Raw genomic sequence first — 18,542 nt, 5'->3', positions numbered from 1 at the left:
GAGATGAACAGGTAGAATGAGACAGACTGCTGGGACTTGAACTCAGCTGTCCTCCTCCAATTGTGACTAGCAGTGCTCTGTGTGTGCAGTTACCAGGGAAGGAGACAGCTCAGAGCTAGGGACCCCAGCACAGTAGATGGACTGTGATGGGCAGACCCCAGGGAAGGCTTCAGTGCTCCAGGCAGCTCCCTTTCACAGCACAGTGCTCGTGGGAATGGACGAATGAAGAGCAAGGAGGAAATTTGGGATGATTCCATTTTTGTTTTTTATTTATTTGGGTTTTAGAGACAGTAAGAGTTTTGGAAGCAGCCTTCTCTGGATGTGGATGCTGGCCCAGAGTATTTGTACTCTAGCTTCTTGACCCAGTGAGCCTCAAACTGTGACAAGCTATGAGAGATTCCAGAGCCAAGATCCTGGGAAGTAAGGGGGAACCTGGAGTAAGGGCAAGGATCCTGGGTCTGAGGGAGGAGGCTGGGGACTGGAGCCCTGGGTCTGAGGGAGGGGGCTGGGCCTGGGGACCTGGGTCTGAGGGAGGAGGGCTGGGTCTGGGGGCCTGGGTCTGAGGGAGGGGGCTGGGCCTGGGGGCCTGGGTCTGAGGGAGGAGGTTGGGGACTGGAGTCTTAAGTATGAGGGAGGAGAGCTGAGGAGGACTCCAGGGTCTGAGGGAGGAGGCAGTGGAGCACAGGGACATCTGGCAGCAAGAGGATAGTAATGGATGGTCAGTTGCCCTGCATTGTCCTCTGGATCCAGTTTTGGTAATTGCACAGGTTCGCATAGACCCCCGGGTAGCCAGGCATGGCGCATCGCTCCATTCCCCAGGACACAAGGCCCTGGAGCTGTCCTCCACACACCAGGGGTCCCCCAGAGTCACCCTGTGAGGAGGGGGAATGGGAATAGGCTCAGTCACAGGAGGTAAACAGAAGTCCTCCTCACCTGTGACTCCAGCCGCAGGCCAGGCAGTCACTCCCCTCTGCACCGTCACCATCCCAGTCTCCCTCCACGGATCTGATGCCCCCACCTCAGCCATAATGTCTCCAGATGACTCTGTCTCTTCACACCCCTGGCCTTTGCCTCTCTCGCTGTTAGCTTTGGATTTCCACAAGTCCCAGCAGTTCCCCCAAATTCCCCTATGCACACATATCACTATGCTGCTTCTACAGGTCTAAGAAGCTACTTAGACAAAACAGGAAACTGAGGCATAGTAGGGCTAAGTCCAAAGGAGCATGTGGCTACAAGGCAAGGCATCTGGGTGACTCCTGTACTCTGTGCTCCTGAGGTCTCTCTCCAGCCACATCCTCTGACTTTTCTGTTATTGAGAGACTGTGGTACCCAAGACCAAGGGCCAAATCATTGTAGAAACCAATCTGGGCCTCACCTGACAGGAGTCCTTTCCACCTTCAAGAACCCCAGCACAGACCATGCCAGATGTGATGGCTCCAGAGTAGGCTCGGCGGCACGCCTCCTCGGACATGATGTTGACGTTCACACACTGCAGAGCATTGGGGTACCTGGCTGAGATGGGGTGCAGAAAGGTCACAACTAGAGAACTGTGAACCCAGGGGTCAGCCTCCTCCCTCAGACCCAAGGGTCCAGCTCCTTACCAACCGGGCTGGCTGTGGTCCCCCAGCCCGACACCCGGCAGGGAGTCCCTGGGCTGGCACAGAGCCTGGCCACACCGATGGTCCTCACCGCTCGGCCCAGCCGCACTCTCTTCTGCAGCTGCAGCAGCATCAAGTCATTGTTATGGGCCCGGGGTTGGTACTGGGGGTGTGGCACCTGGCGCCCCACACGCACCACCTGCTGAGTGGCTTCCCACCTTCTTAGGTTGTGCTTGCCCAGGGCGGCGTGAAGAATCCTGTCCCACAAACCCCAAGAGTAAATGCTGCTTATAGGCTGACCACAGAGCAAGACCCATCTTCTGTGTCTACCCATTGTCCCTCTAACTGTGGGCTGAGCCTCTTTGGCCTCGTGTGTCTCTCCTTCCTCACGGCCTGGACGTTCTCTCTTTGCCAACCTCACTGGCACTCCATCTTCTCATGGGCTACCTATCCTCAAGCACAGTTTGTAGTCCTTCACTCAGTCCCAGAGTCCATGCGGGGTTCTCAGCTTTAAGTTCTGGGTAGGCCCTGAGGGAAGCTAGGTCCTCCATGTCAGGGCTCCACACTCTGAGTCATGCCTCTCAGTCTAGATTCTTTTTAGACTCCAAATCATGACCCAGCTTCTGCGCTGTGTTCTATACATGGATCTGGGTTTACAGCTAAAGTCTGGAACCCCGGAATCTGTAAGTTATGGACGTAAGAACAGGAGAGATCACTCACGGGCGGGCACAGTGAGCAGCAGTGATGACCCACTTGTCTGACAGCAGGACCCCGCCACACACGAAGCGACGCCCAGGACCTGCTAGCAGGGCCACTTGCCACGGCTGGGAGTTCTGGATACACGTGTAGCCACCAATAATTTTATGATCTCCTTGACTCTGGGCAATGGCTAGGGGAAACAGGTGGGTGGGAAGAAGATGAACAAATGTCCTCTAATCCCCAACTCTGTAAATGTCCAGCATACAGAGATGTTCCTTGTGACCCAACACCTAAACCGCCCACCTCTTTCTGCTCTAGCAAATGTGATACGCATTCATCATTGCCCCCAACACGAACGGGGCCTTCTCTGACTCCTTCCTCAACTGACCTCCATGGTTTCTGCTATTGTGTTCATGTCCAATTCCTCTAGGGCCTTGTGCAGTCTTTGACTGCTCAATCCCGTGAGCACTTTCTTTCCTTTATGTTGAGAAGATGTCTCACTATGTTGGAGGCTGGCTTTGAACTCCCAGAGTTCTTCCCACCTCAGCCTCCCATATGCTGGAAATCACAGTACACACCAGCATTCATAGTTCACGTGAATATTTGTGTTTTTCTATTTCCATGTGGTATGCATTTGCACATGGATTTGTGCATGCATATCTGTGTGTGCATGTGTGTATGTGTGTGTGCACGCACGTGTGTGCATGTGTGTGGGCTCGCATATGCATGGGTGCATGTGTGTTTATGTATGCACATGTGTGTGGAGGCCTGAGGGTACGCTGGGGATTTTCCTTGATCACTTTTCCATGGTATGCATTGAGGCTGAATCTCTCAATCTAAGCCAAGGCTCGCCCTCTGGGGTAGTCTCGCTAGCCAGCGTCCCTTAGGGATTCCCCGAATCTGCCTTGCAAAGTTGGAATTAAACAATGCCCATCACAAACAGCTGCCGCCGCCTATGCCGTTCTGGACATCTGCTCATGGCAGGGAGGCAGCTGACGTAACCAACTGCTTCCCACAGTGAGCCACACACCACTCTGTCCAACTCAACACACGAGCTCCCCTGTCCTTCCAAACCTTCCCCCTCAGCGTGGGCCCTCACTCTTCCCCCAGACTCCCTCCCACTCTCAGACTCCACTTTCATCTTCCCTGAAGTGGCCAGATCAGCCCCATGGCCTCTTCAGATAGAAGCCACCTGAGAAGTCAGAGTCTTCCCTAATTCCTTATTTCCTCCATTTCCTGGAGCTGCCGTTCTCCCCAGTCCTATTTCCTGGAGTCTCCAAACTTGGAATGAGGGCATGAGCGTCTACTTAAGTGATGTCTTCTCTGTCTGTCTGTCTGTCTGTCTGTCTGTCTGTCTGTCTGTCTCTCTCTCTCTCTGCCTGTGTCTCTGTGTGTAGAACCCAATGATTAACCCAGGTGTCATTTATCAGGCACCATCCACCTTTTTGGGGGGCAGGGCATTAGTCTAGACCGGCTGGTTAGTGGGCTCCAGGGTGCTCCTGTCTTCTTCTTCTGCCTCCCCAGTGCTGGAACTGCAACACCCCGCTGCAGGAATTGCAACACCCCGCTGCATCCTTTTTTTTTTTTTTTTTTGAGTGAGCTCTGGGGAGATTAAACTCAGGCCGTTGTATTCACAAGACTGAGCCATCGCAGCCCCTCTGGGTGCTTTCTAACCAGGCTGTCCCCAAGAGCATATTTATACCCCAGACGCCATCCCTAGCTCATCCCAGAGTCTCCAGGAACCCCGTTGCTCTTACCTAGAGCCAAGGCTTGCAGTAAGGTCAGTAGAAGGAGCATCCTGGAGCTGCGAGCCCAGCTCTAACGAATTTAAAGAGCAGGTGGAGGAGGCAGGAGCAGATGCAGATTCAGGGACAGTAGTGCCACTCACGCCGAGGCCCAGACCCTCGGTGACATGGGGGCAGAACAAAGTGAGAGGCCAGAGCTGGGAGGTGGGGGCCACAGGCTCCTCTGGATGTGAGAGCAGATGCCTACCAGGCTCCTCGCAAGTGTGAAACAGGCAGGGTGGCGTCCTTCCTGGACACGCCAGCAAAGCCTTTTATCCCTGATCTGGGCAGCTGGCCCTGCCCCCCCCACCGCCCTTCTGACTTTTTTTATTGCCTAGTTTCCATTCCCAGATACTCTTGCTCCCTTCCCTCCCATCTCTGGCCAGAGAAGCAGACACAGTTATTAATGGGAGCCCGCCCTGTGAAAGATGCTATAATCTGGAATCGGGGGAGGGTTGATCACAGGCAAGGAGGGTGGGAGAGGTGGTCAGCCCAGTCAGAGTGTGCAGTGGATGGGTAGAATCTGGGTAGGGGCTTCAAAGATGACACTGGAAGACGGCAGAGGGGGAGACAGACAGGCAGACAGGCAGACAGACAGACAGACAGAGACTCAGAAAGAAAAGGAAACAGACCCAGAAACAGAGACAGGGGTCTGTGGTGTGTGTGTGTGTGTGAGAGAGAGAGAGAGAGAGAGAGAGAGAGAGAGAGAGAGAGAGAGAGAGAGAGAGAGAGAGAGAGAGAGAGGGAGAGAGAGAGAGAGAGAGAGAGAGAGGGAGAGGGACACAGACCCAGAGAAGGAAGGAGAGATGAAAGGTGAGTTGAGGTGAGCCTGTAGTAGGCCTTGGAGCTGGGGGGTCCCATTGCAACCTGCCCCTCTTAGTTCCTCCCCCAGCCTTTTAAAATACCTAATGATTATAATTTTTCTCTGGGCCTTGACAGTCCCATGCCTGGACCACGCGGTGACTCACAGCCTGCAGTCTCTCCTCACCCCACCTTGCTTCCCAGTGACATTCTTCCTGGAGAAGTTGCTTGTGGCTGTCTCTCTGGGATGGTGCTTCTCCTGGGCCCAACAACACACCTGTGGAAGTCTGCAAGCCTGGCTCTCTCTGAACTATTTCTGCTAACCAGGGCCTTCATTTACCAATTGATCTGGAGGCCCAGCAGCAAGATGAGTGTGGAAAGACATTCAGGCAGAGAGAAGGACTCTCTGATGATACAGGATCAGAGGCACAGGGCCAGCCCCACTGTGACAATTCATGCTGGGTCCTACACAGGAGAAAATATCAGAGAAACCCATATGCATATGTGCACACACTCAGATGGATGACCTTAAATAAGCAATAAGCAAACTCAGCATGTCCATCTCCAGGCTTGTACTGGGATCCAGGTAGACCAGATGTCACTGGTAGAATGACTGGATGAGAGGTACATGGGTTTCTCCTTTCTGTCTGTGAAACTAAGGCTAACTGTGTAATTATCTTCATGAGAAGTGTAAAGGACAATTGGATTCCTTTTCCTCAGAAGAATGCCCTGAATGGTGGGTATGGTGGCTCACACCTGTAGTCTCAGCACTTAGTAGAGGCCGAGGCAAGGGGATTATCATGAGTTTGAGGCCACCCTGGGTGATATAGTTCCATGCCAGAAGAAGGGGGGGAGAGACCAGGAAGAAGAGAAAGAAGGGGAGCAGAAGAGGAGGTAACAAAGGGTCATGGTAACCACAGGGCTGCTGGCAGAAGGATGGGGATGAAGCCATGAAGGAGAGAAGCCTCCATGAGCTGCCAGCACATCACAGCCTCATCACAGAAGTGTCTTCTTCCTCTTCACACCAGATTCTGAACTCCGCAGAGCTCACTCAACTTGTTCAGCACCTTTTTGGTTTCCATGGCGCGGTCACTTAACAATTTGTGACGACTGAATGAATGCACTAATGAACAAGTGCATAGCATCATCTCCAAGCTCACTGTCTGGTGGGGCAGGTCGACATGACACGATGTAATTCGATCCTGTTAGAGCCCCGGGCAAGCTCCAGGGTTCCGCAGATGAATGGAATTCTCCTGGATGCGAGTGATGAAAAGAAGCCTGGTGGAGATTGCCAACAGGAGTGTATGGTGTGCACAGAGCCTGAAAGAGACAAGCAAGGAAGCCCGCAGCTTAGAGGGCAAAGAGAAGCAACCTGGGGCCCCGGAAGGAGCAGTGAGGAAGCCAGGATGATGAAGAGGGAGAGAGAAACGTCCAGTCATCTGTTGGATAGTGGGTGCATGTACCTGTGTGAAGGAGCAGGACACCTGGGTCCTACTCTATTGTTCTCTTTCTATTCCCTTGAGGCAGGATCTCTCATCTCCATCAAGTCCCCGAGTTCCTCTTGTCATCACCATCAAATCATTGGGGCTACAGGGTTGCATGGGGTCAAAACTGGGACTTTTTAATGTGGATATTGGGAGTTTGAACTCAGATTCTCATGCTTAAGCAGCCAGCTATCAGCATGGAACCATCTCCCCACCCTGCAGTGCTTTACCTGCGTCTATGAATATGTATCAGGTGTGTTCCTGGTGACCACAGAGGCCGGAAAAGAGCACTGAATCCCAGGAGCTGGAATCCCAGAGAGTTGTGGTCCACTATGTAGGTGCAAGGAACTGAACCTAAGTCCTCTGCAAGAGCAGTAAGTGCCCTTAACTTCTGAGCCATCTCTCTAGGTCAGCTCTGAGACACTTCTAAATGGAGTAGTATCAGAGAGACATTTTTGGAGGTAAAGGGTTTTAAAGGTGTAGTGTGGGGACGAGAGCTGAGGGAAGCTGTGAATGGGGAAGAGGAGGGACAGCTGGGTGTCCTGGGAGACAAAGATCGCAGTATTGTCCTGTGCCTTTTCCCTGTCAACTGATTTCAGGACAGGTCCGTGGGACTAAGTGTATCCATACTGCTGTGCTCCATCCGTACCCACCTCACCCACAGGCCTTGCTTCCCTCCCTCCTCCTTCCCTCTGCCCCTCCCCTTCCTCCCTCCCCCCTCTCTTCTCCCTCCTCTCTCTCCTTCCCTCTCTCCCTTCCTGTGTGTGTGTGATGTGTACATGTGTCAATCTTCAAGTGTGAGTGTGTGTGTGCGTGCGTGCGTACGTTTGTGTGTGTGTGTGTGTGTGTGTGTGTGTGTGTGTGTGTGTGTAAGCCAGAGGTTGGGTGTCTTTGATTGGTCTCCAACTTACTCTTTAAAAAAAAAGTATGTTTTTATTTGTGTGCACGAGCCCCCCTCCCTCCCTCTCTCATGTGTGTGTGGGGTGCATGTGTGGAACACAGAGGACAACTTATAGGAGTTAGTTCTCTTCCTCCATCATGTAGAGACCTGGAGACGGAACTCAGGTCATCAGGTTTGGCAGCAAGTGCCTTCATCCTCTGAGCCACCTTGCTGGCCCCACCCCTGGATCTTAAAGATGGGTTTTTATGTAGCTCAGGTTTGTTGTGAACTCACTCTCTTCCTGCTTCCGCCTTGGGAGTGCTGGGGTTACGAGTGTGCTCCTCCATGCCCAGCTTTCCCAGCTATGTTCTTTTTGTTTTCATCTTGAAGCAGGTCGTGTATACCAGGTTGGCCTCAAATTTGCTTCATATGAGAGGATGACCTTGAACATTCTGATCTTTCTGCCTCCACCTCCTGAATGCTAGGATTTCAGACACACATCACCATGCTTGGTCATTCCAGTGCTGGGGATGGAACCCAGGGCTTCATGCAAGCCAGACAGACACATGCTAGGCAGACACACGCAAGGCAGACACACGCTAGGCAGACACACGCTAGGCAGGCACCCTACCCACTGAGCCACATCCCTAGCCCTCCAGCTCTGTTCTTCATGCAAGCTTGCTTCTTCCTTCCTGCTCTTTCTATTCTCCAACCTACCTACCTACTAATAATTCAACTAATATTTAACTAATAATTACTAAGCATCTACTGTGTATCTATCTAGCATGATTCCAGGTACCAGAGGGCACAGCAATGAACAAAATTGGCCAAATAAGAATGGATTCTGAAAGGAAAAAGTAGATAAATGTGATATGTAATTATGTGTCATATACTATTAAGAAACTATATGAGAAGAAGCAGGGCCTGGAGAGATGTCTGGGAGGTAAGAGTGAGCCCTGCTCTTGTGGAGGACTGGGGTTTGATTCCCGGTACCTACTGTAGACTGCTCACAGCTGCAGATCCAAGGGATCTACCACCCCCTTCTGGCCTTTTGGGACACTCACCAGTGTGAAAATACAGAAACAGAAATACCCATCAGCACATAATTGAGAATAATAAAAAGTGCTTTTTTAAAGGGAGACAGAGTGCTTTGGGGTAAGGGTCTGGCGGACGTGAGGCCAGTATGTCTGTCTGGAACAGAATAGAAACCGAAGGGGTGTGTATGTGTCATGGAAAATCTGTGGACATCATCTCACGTCAGAATCACGGACTGGGAAACTGAGGTTGATTGAGAGGATGTGGCATGTTTACCTATCTGAGAAGAGAAGGAGGCAGTGGGCCATACCCACAGCTGTCCTGAATCTTTCTTGTGTCCCCTGGGAACACTGCTAACTTGTCAGCACATCTGTTTATGTGACCAATAGGATTTCATGCCATATTGAACAGATTAACTCACCAGATCCTCCCCTACCTTCGTGAGAACTGAAGCATCCCAGCGCCACTCTGGCCTTTCATTGTCCTGCACAAGGAAGTCAAGATGAAGTCAGCTCCCTTGTCCAGGGTTGCACAAAGCTGGGCAGACACATGGTGATCCGAACCTGGATGAAGGGCTCTTCCCAAGCGCAGTTGGGAAATAGTCAAGCGGATGGCACGGCTGGCTAGGTGGCGAGATTAGATCAGACAAGGGGAAGGACGCCTCTTCCATTGTCCAGGGAGGAAGAGGGAAGGGTGAGGTTGTGTGTGGGTTGTGGGTCTGGTGGCAGGAAGTGGGGACACGCCTGTCTAGTGGCTTGGTCTTTTCTCTTTGTTTTTTTCTGAGAACGTCCCCCAGTTCATCTTCAGGGCCACGCACACTCAGGCGAGCTGGGAAGTACTGGAAATGACTGGGAATCGGTGTCCATGTCACCGCAGCGGCACTGTTTTGGCAAGTGGCCAGAACAAGGAGGCCAAGAAGGCAGCTGCAGGATGGGTGCTGAGCCAGGAGAGCTAAGAATGGTCAGGGACCAGGGGTGAGGAAGAAATAAAGGCAGGAAAGCTTGGGGGCCAGACCTGCCGTGGGCGGGGCAGGAGTCTTGGGGATGGAAAACAGCTGCGGGTGAGTCACCCACAGCACCCACTGGAATTGCGCCTCCCAGGCGGAAGCCTTCCTGAAGTGGGACTTCCTATGGCTCAGCTGGGCTATGGAAAAGGGCTTTGGGGGAGGTGGTCTGTGGCCGTGGGAAGATCACAGGCCTCTGAAGCTGGTAGGGCCTCTCTCTCTGGACTCTTGACCTCACGTTGCATGGTGCTGGGCTAGGCAGTCTCTTGACACCCCCAGCTTCCCAAGGCTCTGCTTGCTTGTGACAGGGTCTCAAGACTGGTTTTGAACTCTATGTATCTTGGATTTCTGGTCTTCCTGCCTCCAGCTCCCGAGTGTTGTGATGACCTCCCACCCCTTTTCAGGGTTGGACTTCTTCCTGTGTTAAGTCTCAGCTCTTCTTACAAATGCTGACACATTTTACAGGTGAGGTGACAGATCTGAGTACCAGCCCTCCTGACTCAATGTCCCTCTCTGGCTTTAGAACTCAATGTGACTCTCTGGTTACCCAGGCTCCCTCTGGCAGAGGAAGAATCTGTGGAGTCCAAAAGAGCATTAGATCTCCTGGCTGGAGTTACAAGTGTTTGTAAGCTGCTCCAGGAGGGTGCTGGGAACCCAACTCTAGTTCTCTGGAAGAGCAGCATGTGCTATTAATCACTGAGCCATCTCTCCAGCCCCATCTCTACATGCTTCTAAGTCAGCATCCTGACCCAGCAATGCCTGCTAACACCAGGCATCCTGGATGGCAGTGGACCTCCTCTAACTCCCGTGGCTACACTATCTCCCATTTATTTCCGTTGAAGCTCTGTGCTCCATCAGAAACCAACCGGCTGCTCTGGTCAAGAGCTGGGAGTGGTCCCTAACTCCTGCCCACAATCCCACCGCCACATTGGCAATTCTCTTTACCTTAGTTACAGAAGAGAGCAGGGGGCCCACCCTCTCACTTCCTCTCAGCCTGTTTCATCCGGTCTCCATTTTCTGTCACCTGCACATAAACTGGTCTCCACGCTCACTTAACCCCCTGCCACCCCACGCCAAGCCCATGTATCAGCTATGCTCTCAAAACTCAAAAGAGCACATTGCCAAAATCCAAGTCCTTGATGGAACTGTAATAAATGCTAATGCCCCTAGGCAATCAGCATCTAGATTTCACTCATCTTCCCAACCTCACCTTCCCATCATGTCCTTTGCCTCAGACCCCCATGCTTCTTGGATATTCTTGACACGGTTGGTACCTTCCTACCAAGGGACTTGTCATTGCTCTTCCCTCTCCTGGACACACTTGCTATCACCCTGCCTGGCCATCCCTCCCATTACCATCTCTGAACTGAGTATTCTCTTCATGTCCTGTGCTTATTTTCTCCTTCCTATGTCTTATTTCACTCTGTAATTGTTGTGTCTATTTCCTTGACTCTCTCTCTCTCTCACACACACACACACACATACACACACACAGGTGTGCACATGCATGTGTGTGTGAGCATTCATCACTGTTTAATGTCCTTCATGTTTTATTTATTTTCTTATTCAGAATGCAAATTTGTCTCCCAACAACTGGAGTGTCATCTCTGATGAGGACAGTGTTCACCTGTGGCGGGAAGGGATGCGCGTCCCAGAGGACGTGTGAGGGCAGGGACTTTGCCTACCTGGTCCACTGCCGAATCTCCAGTACCTAATCTGGTTACTGGTGTGTGTGTGTGTGTGTGTGTGTGTGTGGAATATGGGTGCCTTCAGAGACCATCAGATCTCCTGGAGCTGGAGTTACAGGATGTTGTCAAGCACCCGGTGTAGGTGTTTAGGACTAAGCTCGGTCCTCTGCAAGGGCAGTACATGCTCTCGGTGTACAAGGCTCTCTCAAACCCCATTTATACAGGCTTTGAACCCACACAGGAGATTTTAAAGTCGAACACACTCAGTGTCAGTGGGAGTCTCAGCTCCTGGTGAGAGGTTCTTGATGCCCTGTACCTGTTCTCAACATCACCAAGTGGGGGCCCCAGCCTTAGTCTCCTTGGACTTTTCTGGAGAGCTTTTTGTTTTGGGACAGGGTCTTATGTAGCCAGGCTGGCCTCCACCTTACTGTGTGGATGAGGATAACCTTCAACTCATGATCCTCCTGTTTCTGCTTCCCCAGTGCTGGGATCACAGCTGTGTGGACCACCACACCCAGTTTATGCGGTGCTGGGGATGGAGACCAGGGCTCCGCATATGCTAAGCAAGTGATCTTCCCACGGAGCCACATCTGCAGCCCAACCCTGTCTGCTTTGAGCTTTTTCTGAGAAGCGCTGTCCCCATCTAGGGCGGCATCCTCCCTCCCGTACCTGAAGCAGCGATGCTCCTCGAGGGGACAGGTGCCTCCTGAGTTGTGGACTCAGGTCTACCACCATTCTACCAGGCAGTTTCTCTCCCTCGCCCCTTTCCTGGCCTCAGTCTTACTCAGCTCTGGGTCTTGGTTTAAACATCACCTCCGCATTCTATGACACACCGCACTGAGCTGGGCGCCCCACCTCTGGGCTGTGTCCTTCTGAGCCCTCACAATGGCGCCAGTGGCATGTAACCCTCTGGTCCCAACTTGTCAGTGCCTGTACTTGCTCCTGCCACCAGAGGGAGAGCCCACTGAGGGCAGGGGCCGCAGCTGACTCAGCTATTTCCCCACCATTCTAGGCTGGGCAGATCTGGGAGCTGTCAGGAAATACCTGCAATCCCGATCCTTATCTTTCTCTGCCAGGAGTGAGAGCATCAGGGCTCTCCCCCTGTCTCCTCTGGCCTGTCCTCCAGCCTCAGATTTCAGGCTTGCCATTCCTTCTGCCACAAACACTTTCTGCAGTCAGCAAAGCATTGTGCCCTACTTTACATGGCTCTGTGCTGGGGGCGGGGCTTCTCCTGAGTCCACCCCTTTCCTGCTTAAATGGACAGGACACAATGCCCACTGACACCTGTCAGCACCTGCCTGCTGCAGCATATTGTGTCCTGTACCCCGTTTCTGTTCATTTCTTCCCACCTCTCTCCTCTGGTCTCCCTCTATTTTCCTGGCCCTTTTCTTTTCCTTCTCTGTCCTTTAGGTTCTGTCCTGAGCGGCTTCTGCAGTTAGCTGCATCACAGGTCTCATGCTCTGAGTGTGAGCAAGGCATGGACACAAGCATCTTTGTGCAAACTCCTCCAGTTCCAGGGCTCACCAGATTCTGCAGGCTGATGCTGTCTGGGCCTGGGCTGTAAAGACAGCTTTGGAGTAAAGGCCTCCTGGTGTGCACATGTGGTCACAGCGCCCTCTATGGCCACATCTGAATACAGCACCTCATACTAGAAGCCAGGGATGAGGGCAAAGTTCCCCCGGGATGCTCTGGAAATAACAGGTGCCCTGCTGTGCATGTATCAGGAAACAGGTCCTCTGGCTCCCTCCCCAGTCACTGCTAAGTGATTCTGGGAAAGTTACTTGGCTGGATTGCATGTTCGGCTACCATAAATGGGATTAAACATACATTACTCTCATATTACTGCTCTAACAAGGGAAGAACGCCCCCTTGGCATGAGGCCAGCCCTACAAACGCACAAGCTTGGAGCAGTACAATCTGCCTGGAGAATCTTCAGCTCCACCTCCCCCGCCCCCAGCCCCTCTTCCTATCCACAGCGGCTTCTCTTTACAGCAGCCAAGGGATTTTCAGAAAGTGGTCATTGGACAGCCTTCATTGTTAGGATAAAAACTAAGGATTCCACACACCTGGCCCAGCTCGGATCTGGTTAATGGGAACCCCCTTCTGGTCCCCGAAAGGGATCAAGGTTGTTCCCATACCCTAGCTGCTGAATTGGCAGTGCCTTCCTCCAGAGGGCACTCTTCCTCAAGAAACTTTGGAGCAAGCCTGCTCAAAGGCCTTTCCTTCACTGGCTTCTTCCTCCCTTCCTCTGTTCTACTTAAAACAAACCTTTGCACTGGAGATGAAGCTGAGAGATAAACTGTCCAGAATCCCCAGGAGGTGTGGCTCAGTCGCAGAGCCCCTGCCTAGCTTCCCCAGTGAGTAGCAGGGGGTGTGGTTCAGTGGCAGAGCCCCTGCCTAGCTTCCCCAGGGAGTAGCAGGGGGTGTGGTTCAGTGGCAGAGCCCCTGCCTAGCTTCCCCAGGGAGTAGCAGGGGGTGTGGTTCAGTGGCAGAGCCCCTGCCTAGCTTCCCCAGGGAGTAGCAGGGGGTGTGGTTCAGTCGCAGAGCCCCTGCCTAGCTTCCCCAGGGAGTAGCAGGGGGTGTGGTTCAGTGGCAGAGCCCCTGCCTAGCTTCCCCAGGGAGTAGCAGGGGGTGTGGTTCAGTGGCAGAGCCCCTGCCTAGCTTCCCCAGGGAGTAGCAGGGGGTGTGGCTCAGCTCTGCATTCAATCTCCAGCATTGAAAAAGAAAAAAGTGACAGTCACAACCACCCGGTATTTATTAGCATACTGTCCTTTTCTCCCAGGCTGTAAATGCCTGTAGGGAGAGGCTCCTGCCCCTGCTCACTGCAGCGTTCTGGCACCTAGAGGACCAGACAAGAAATGTCCAATATTTGCTGAAAGAATAACCCCAGCAGAACCTGAAGGAGGCCATCCATCTTGGTCTTTCAGACCTAACTTAATTAGGAAAATGGGTACCTATGGAGTTCAAGAAGTCCACCGGTCACTTCCATGAGGACAGGACTACAGAGGCTAAGAAGCACCTTCTCCAAGGTTTGGGGAGGATCAGGGACAGTTAGTGCAGAAGAAAGCTAGCTTTCGAGGAGCCGAGTCACCCCTGGAGGTGGGACTGACACCACCCAGCACGTCTCCTCAGACTCTCAATTCCCTATATGGCCAGGCAGCACCCAGGAGCCTGGAGCCCCCTGGTGGCCAGCCCTTACGATGCAGCGCCGAGCTGAATATGGATGGCCAACTAATTTGACCACTGGAGTCTCATCTCTGCAGAGATGTGATGGGGTGAAGGCAAGACAGTCCTATTTTCACAGGAAGAAATGGCAGATTGGAGAGGTTAAGGCAGGGTACCTCCACGGGGCACCGTCACTCCACTGGGCTCAGGTCCCATAGACACAGGTAGCTCTGGAAGGACAGGGCATGGCAGAGCAATCATTTCACAGTGCACAGATCACTTCACAGGCACAGGGTGCAGTCACTTCCGAGGGCACAGAGCATTGAAGAGTGCAGGGTTCAGGTTACTCCGTGGCGCTAAGGTCACTTGGCACGACACAGGTGGCTCCTGCACAGTCCCCTCCGTCCCTGCACGGGCTGGCTCCATCTCTGGATTGCTCACAGGTGCACGGTCCCTGTAAGGCCACAGGGTCACCGATGGCCTGGCTTGGGTTCCCGGCCAGTGGAGGCTTGGCTTGCAACACGCGGCGGCCCTTGCCGATGGCCAGGCGTGGTAAGCCTCGGTTGAGGCCATCCAGGAGCGCACAGGCCTGGCAGAGCGTGTGACTGGCCAGCGCCCCGCAGCGGGAACAGGTGCCTGGAGGAGGGGGCCGAGCGGCCGGGGCAAGAGCCAGGCGCTCCGCCGAGTGCACGAGGTCCAGCACTGCCGATGGCCGCGCTGCCTCCAGGCGCTTGAGCAGGTCGCGAGCGTGGCCACGGAAAGCCTCGGGCGCGTACACGCACTCCTCTGAAAAGTAGCGCAGGCGGCGGAAGTGCGCGTACAGCACCACCTCCTTCTGCGAGGCGAACTGCAGCGGCCGGCACCGCGGGAGAGCGCACCCCTCGCCCGCAGAGCCCAGCCCTCCGCCCCGCGCCAGCCGCCCCGCATCACCGCGCAGGAAATTCATGAGCACTGTCTCCGCCATATCGTCGGCGTTGTGGCCTGTGGGCGAGAGCTCGGGTAAAGGATGGGGACAGAGAGGAGAGGGGTAGGGAGGGGGCGCCGAGAACCACTGGAGAGGGAAAGTGGAGAAGGCCAGCCATAGGGACCCCCTGGACCCAGTGACTGAGGAGGGGATCCTGTAGGTCCTCAGTAATGACACAATGTAGAAGGGACCATAAAGTGGGGACCAAGAGAGTGGAGGGAGGTGTGGGAACACCCAGAATCCAGAGATAAGAAGGGGCGGTGGATACGCCACGCCACCCAGCTTCCTCCACGATACACTACCCCACCACGTCCTTCCTGCTCACCGGTCACGATGTGTGTAGCTCCCACGAGGCGCGCGCCCTCCTCCAGTGCGCGCCGCCGCAGCACCCCGCAGAAGGTGCAGCAGGAGCGGCTGCGGCCAGAACCGGCGGTGCTGCGGGCCACGGCGTCCATCGTCCAGCCCCCGAACAGGTCTGCATAGGCCACGATGGTGAGCGGCAGCTCCCAGCGCGCAGCCTGGCTGCTCACGGCCTCCAGCGCGGCGTCACGGTAGCCGCCGATGCCCTCGTCCACGGCCACCAGGTGTAGCGTGATACCCAGGCGTGGCGCAAGCTCGCGCAGCACGTGTGCCAGTACTGTGGAGTCCTTGCCGCCCGAAGCGCCCACAGCCACCACTGCACCTGGGGGCAGCAGGCGCCCTGCGAGCACCGTATGCAGCACTTCGGCCTCAAAGGCCGCACAGAAGCAGGAGCCGCACAGCGCCTGCCCCGAGCGCGGGCGGCGGAGGGCAGCGCGGGCCGCGTGGCAGGAGGAGCACGTGGGGGCGGGCATCGCGGGAAGAGAAGTGGGTCGCCCGAGATATCCACACTGTGGAGGAAAGGGTAGGAAATCATTTGGGGCGTCTACATTGCAGGGCTGATGGGAGACAAGAGGGGTCACGAGAGATATCCATACTTCTGGGCTAATGGAGAGAGAAGGGAAGCTGGTCGCCCAGGATGTCTGCTGAGGGGAGAGAGAAGCAGGTCACATGCTTCGGAAACCCAGAGTGGCACTTGCACAGGGGAGCCCTAGGGAAGGGCAGCTTCTTTCTGCACCAAGAAGTGTGTTTCTGGGGTGGGGGGCAGAGAGGAAGACACGCAAGAAGCGGGGTGCCTTTAAGGACCAGTTGCACAGTTTTGAGGTCGCTGTGATTACAGCCTTGGTCATGGAGACAAGGTAGGTGTCACTGACCTTGACTTCCAGGGCTGAGTAGAGCCTGGAAGAGCCTGCTATTCAGAGGCAGAGGGCTAAGGATGTTTGGATTTTAGCAGGGGACGGAGGCTACGGGACACGCCCCCTTCCTGATTGCATTCCCTGCAAGGCATGGTGCCCTCCTCTAGGCTACGGGCTGTCCTGAACCTGTAAAAACTCTCCAGGCTCGGTCCTCTCTGCCAGACCATGGCATCTCCAGCTTGGACTCTCCAGTAGCCTCCTGCCGTTCCGAGCAGGTACGGCTACCCTAGGATTTACCACAATGATCAGAATTACCTGGCAACCGCCGGTTTACTGTGACTAACTTCTACGAGGGCAAGACCAGTGACTCAGCCCTCACATCCCCGATTCTTTCACCAACTGGTGTTCTGCAGCGAAGCGAAGCTCTGCCCTTCCAGGTGCTCAGACTAGATGCTCTGGGGTCTAGGACCACCCTGATCACTCACGCACCCGGTGGGGGGTTCAAAATGCAAAGACCAGTCTTGACTTGCTTTCCAAACGCCCGTAGCCCAATCTCAGAACTCATGCTAAGGCCCTCTAAAAGAGTACAGCCAATCCTGTTTGTGGCTTCGAGACAGATGGAGAAGCCAGATACTTCCCACCTACTCCCCCAGCATGCTTGTCTGGGTCACGGGTCTCTCTGCCTTGACCTCCCCTTCTTTATACTCGTGTTGTTTGGCACATAACAATGAGCAGATCCAGCCCAATTCTCTTTTCCACATTGTCTGTGACTTGCTGACTGACAGCCTGGGAGGCCCTGTGGCTCCTCCCGCTTACTCTCAACTATCCCAGGAACACCCCTCTCCTTTGGCCTGGAGCCCAGCAAGCGGCTCTGAGGACCCATTCGTCCCTCGTGGCTGGGCACTGCTCCTTGAAGTGTTTCCCTCCCAGCTTTTGATTCCGTCCTCCCCTTCCCGCATTATGTCCCCATCAGTGTCTCACCGCTTCATTTCCTCAAGCCCTGCCCAGCAAGCCTGAGAATCATCCGGCTCGGAGGTGCCTCCAGGTTCGACCTCCAGTTGAGCCATTGAAGAGTCTTGCAGGGCACCTTTCAGACGCCAAGTATCCCTGAAATCGGTAGCGTCTACCTGGCATCTGTCTCCTGAGAGTGACCACCACCTTCTGCCCAGCATTTACTCAGAATGGGGCGCAGAGCCACTCTGTCCTGTCATCTAATCCTAGGAGGGTTTGCTGTTGTGAGGAGTTTACAGGCACAGGCAGAAACAGGAAGCCAGGAGACCACCTCGGCATTCCTGAGCTGATGGAGCGAACCAAGCTAATAAACGTATGGGGGGCGGGGGGTTGTGTACAGACAGGCTGCACGCCCCAGAGGTAATACCAGGCATGGTGGCACACGCCTTTAATCCCAGCACTCAGGAGGTAGAGACGGCTGAATTTCTGCAAATTCCTAATTAGCCTGGCCTGATTTACATAGCGAGTTCCGGGCCATCCAGGGCAACGTGGTGATATCTCGTCTAAAAACAAAAACAAACACAACAAACAAAAAAACCGAGGGGTGCCACCGGTGACCGACTTTCCTAAAGGGCAGAGAAGGGGTCCCCAGAACACAAGAGAAACAAGAGAAGGCAGATGGTCTGTCACCACTAAAAGAACAGGGAGGCCTGGCAAGAGATTGGATTAGAGGGGGAATCCTGGCCAGAGCACGAGTTGGCAATCATAAAAGCGAGTGTTAAATTCCTAGAGAGATCTTCAACTCTCCTGTGGCACCACAACCCTGAGCTCGCTCGATCCGGAGCAAGAGGAACACTAACCTGGGTGGAATGGGCTCAGCACTCTGCCTGCCACGCGGAAGCCTGGAGCGGAAGTTGTTCTGAGACTACAACTCCCACAAGGCCTTGGACTGCCTTACCTACGACTTCCAGAATGCAACAGCTCCCGCTGAGCGCCTGTAACTAACTCTGCAACAGCTTGGACTACAATTCCCAGCAACACTTGAGAGCACGGGTTTCCTTCAGCCTACAGCACCCAAATCGCAGCGCTCCAGAAGCTTTGGGCTTGAGCTGCGGGTACTGATGTTGCCCTGGAAACGCGAGGTCACCAGGCGCGATACTGAAATCAGAAGTGGCTGCGGTCTAATTTCCTAGTTTTGCGATTTATTATACGCTATTGCTGCTTAAAAAAAAGAATATAGACCTCGCCTATATTAACCAGGCTGGCCTTGAACTCA

General features: G+C 54.1%; 2 protein-coding genes across 3 annotated transcripts; both read right to left on the bottom strand.

The window, feature by feature from the left end:
- Positions 1-246: 246 nt before the first annotated feature.
- Positions 247-4,361, bottom strand: Klk14 (kallikrein related peptidase 14). Its single transcript, XM_005084802.3, has 5 exons — positions 4,055-4,361; positions 2,319-2,487; positions 1,602-1,855; positions 1,376-1,512; positions 247-872 (listed from the first exon to the last, which is right to left on the bottom strand). The coding sequence occupies exons 1-5, from the start codon at positions 4,092-4,094 to the stop codon at positions 720-722; spliced, it is 753 nt and encodes a 250-aa protein (XP_005084859.1). The 5' UTR covers positions 4,095-4,361; the 3' UTR covers positions 247-719.
- Positions 4,362-13,703: 9,342 nt separating this feature from the next.
- On the bottom strand, positions 13,704-18,281 carry Ctu1 (cytosolic thiouridylase subunit 1). 2 transcript variants are annotated; one of them, XM_013124159.3, is made up of 3 exons: positions 18,127-18,281; positions 15,427-15,970; positions 13,704-15,118 (listed from the first exon to the last, which is right to left on the bottom strand). In XM_013124159.3, exons 2-3 carry the CDS (start codon positions 15,932-15,934, stop codon positions 14,481-14,483), a joined length of 1,146 nt encoding a protein of 381 aa, XP_012979613.1. In that variant the 5' UTR covers positions 15,935-15,970; positions 18,127-18,281; the 3' UTR covers positions 13,704-14,480. The 2 variants fall into 2 exon arrangements, with proteins under 2 accessions (XP_012979613.1, XP_021091436.1); XM_021235777.2 differs by lacking the exon at positions 18,127-18,281 and adding an exon at positions 17,297-18,115.
- Between the last annotated feature and the right edge of the window lie 261 nt (positions 18,282-18,542).

This window comes from Mesocricetus auratus, unplaced genomic scaffold, assembly GCF_017639785.1.
Source record: "Mesocricetus auratus isolate SY011 unplaced genomic scaffold, BCM_Maur_2.0 Super-Scaffold_100054, whole genome shotgun sequence".
Taxonomy (NCBI): domain Eukaryota; kingdom Metazoa; phylum Chordata; class Mammalia; order Rodentia; family Cricetidae; genus Mesocricetus; species Mesocricetus auratus.
This window is presented reverse-complemented; position numbering and strand designations above follow the sequence as displayed.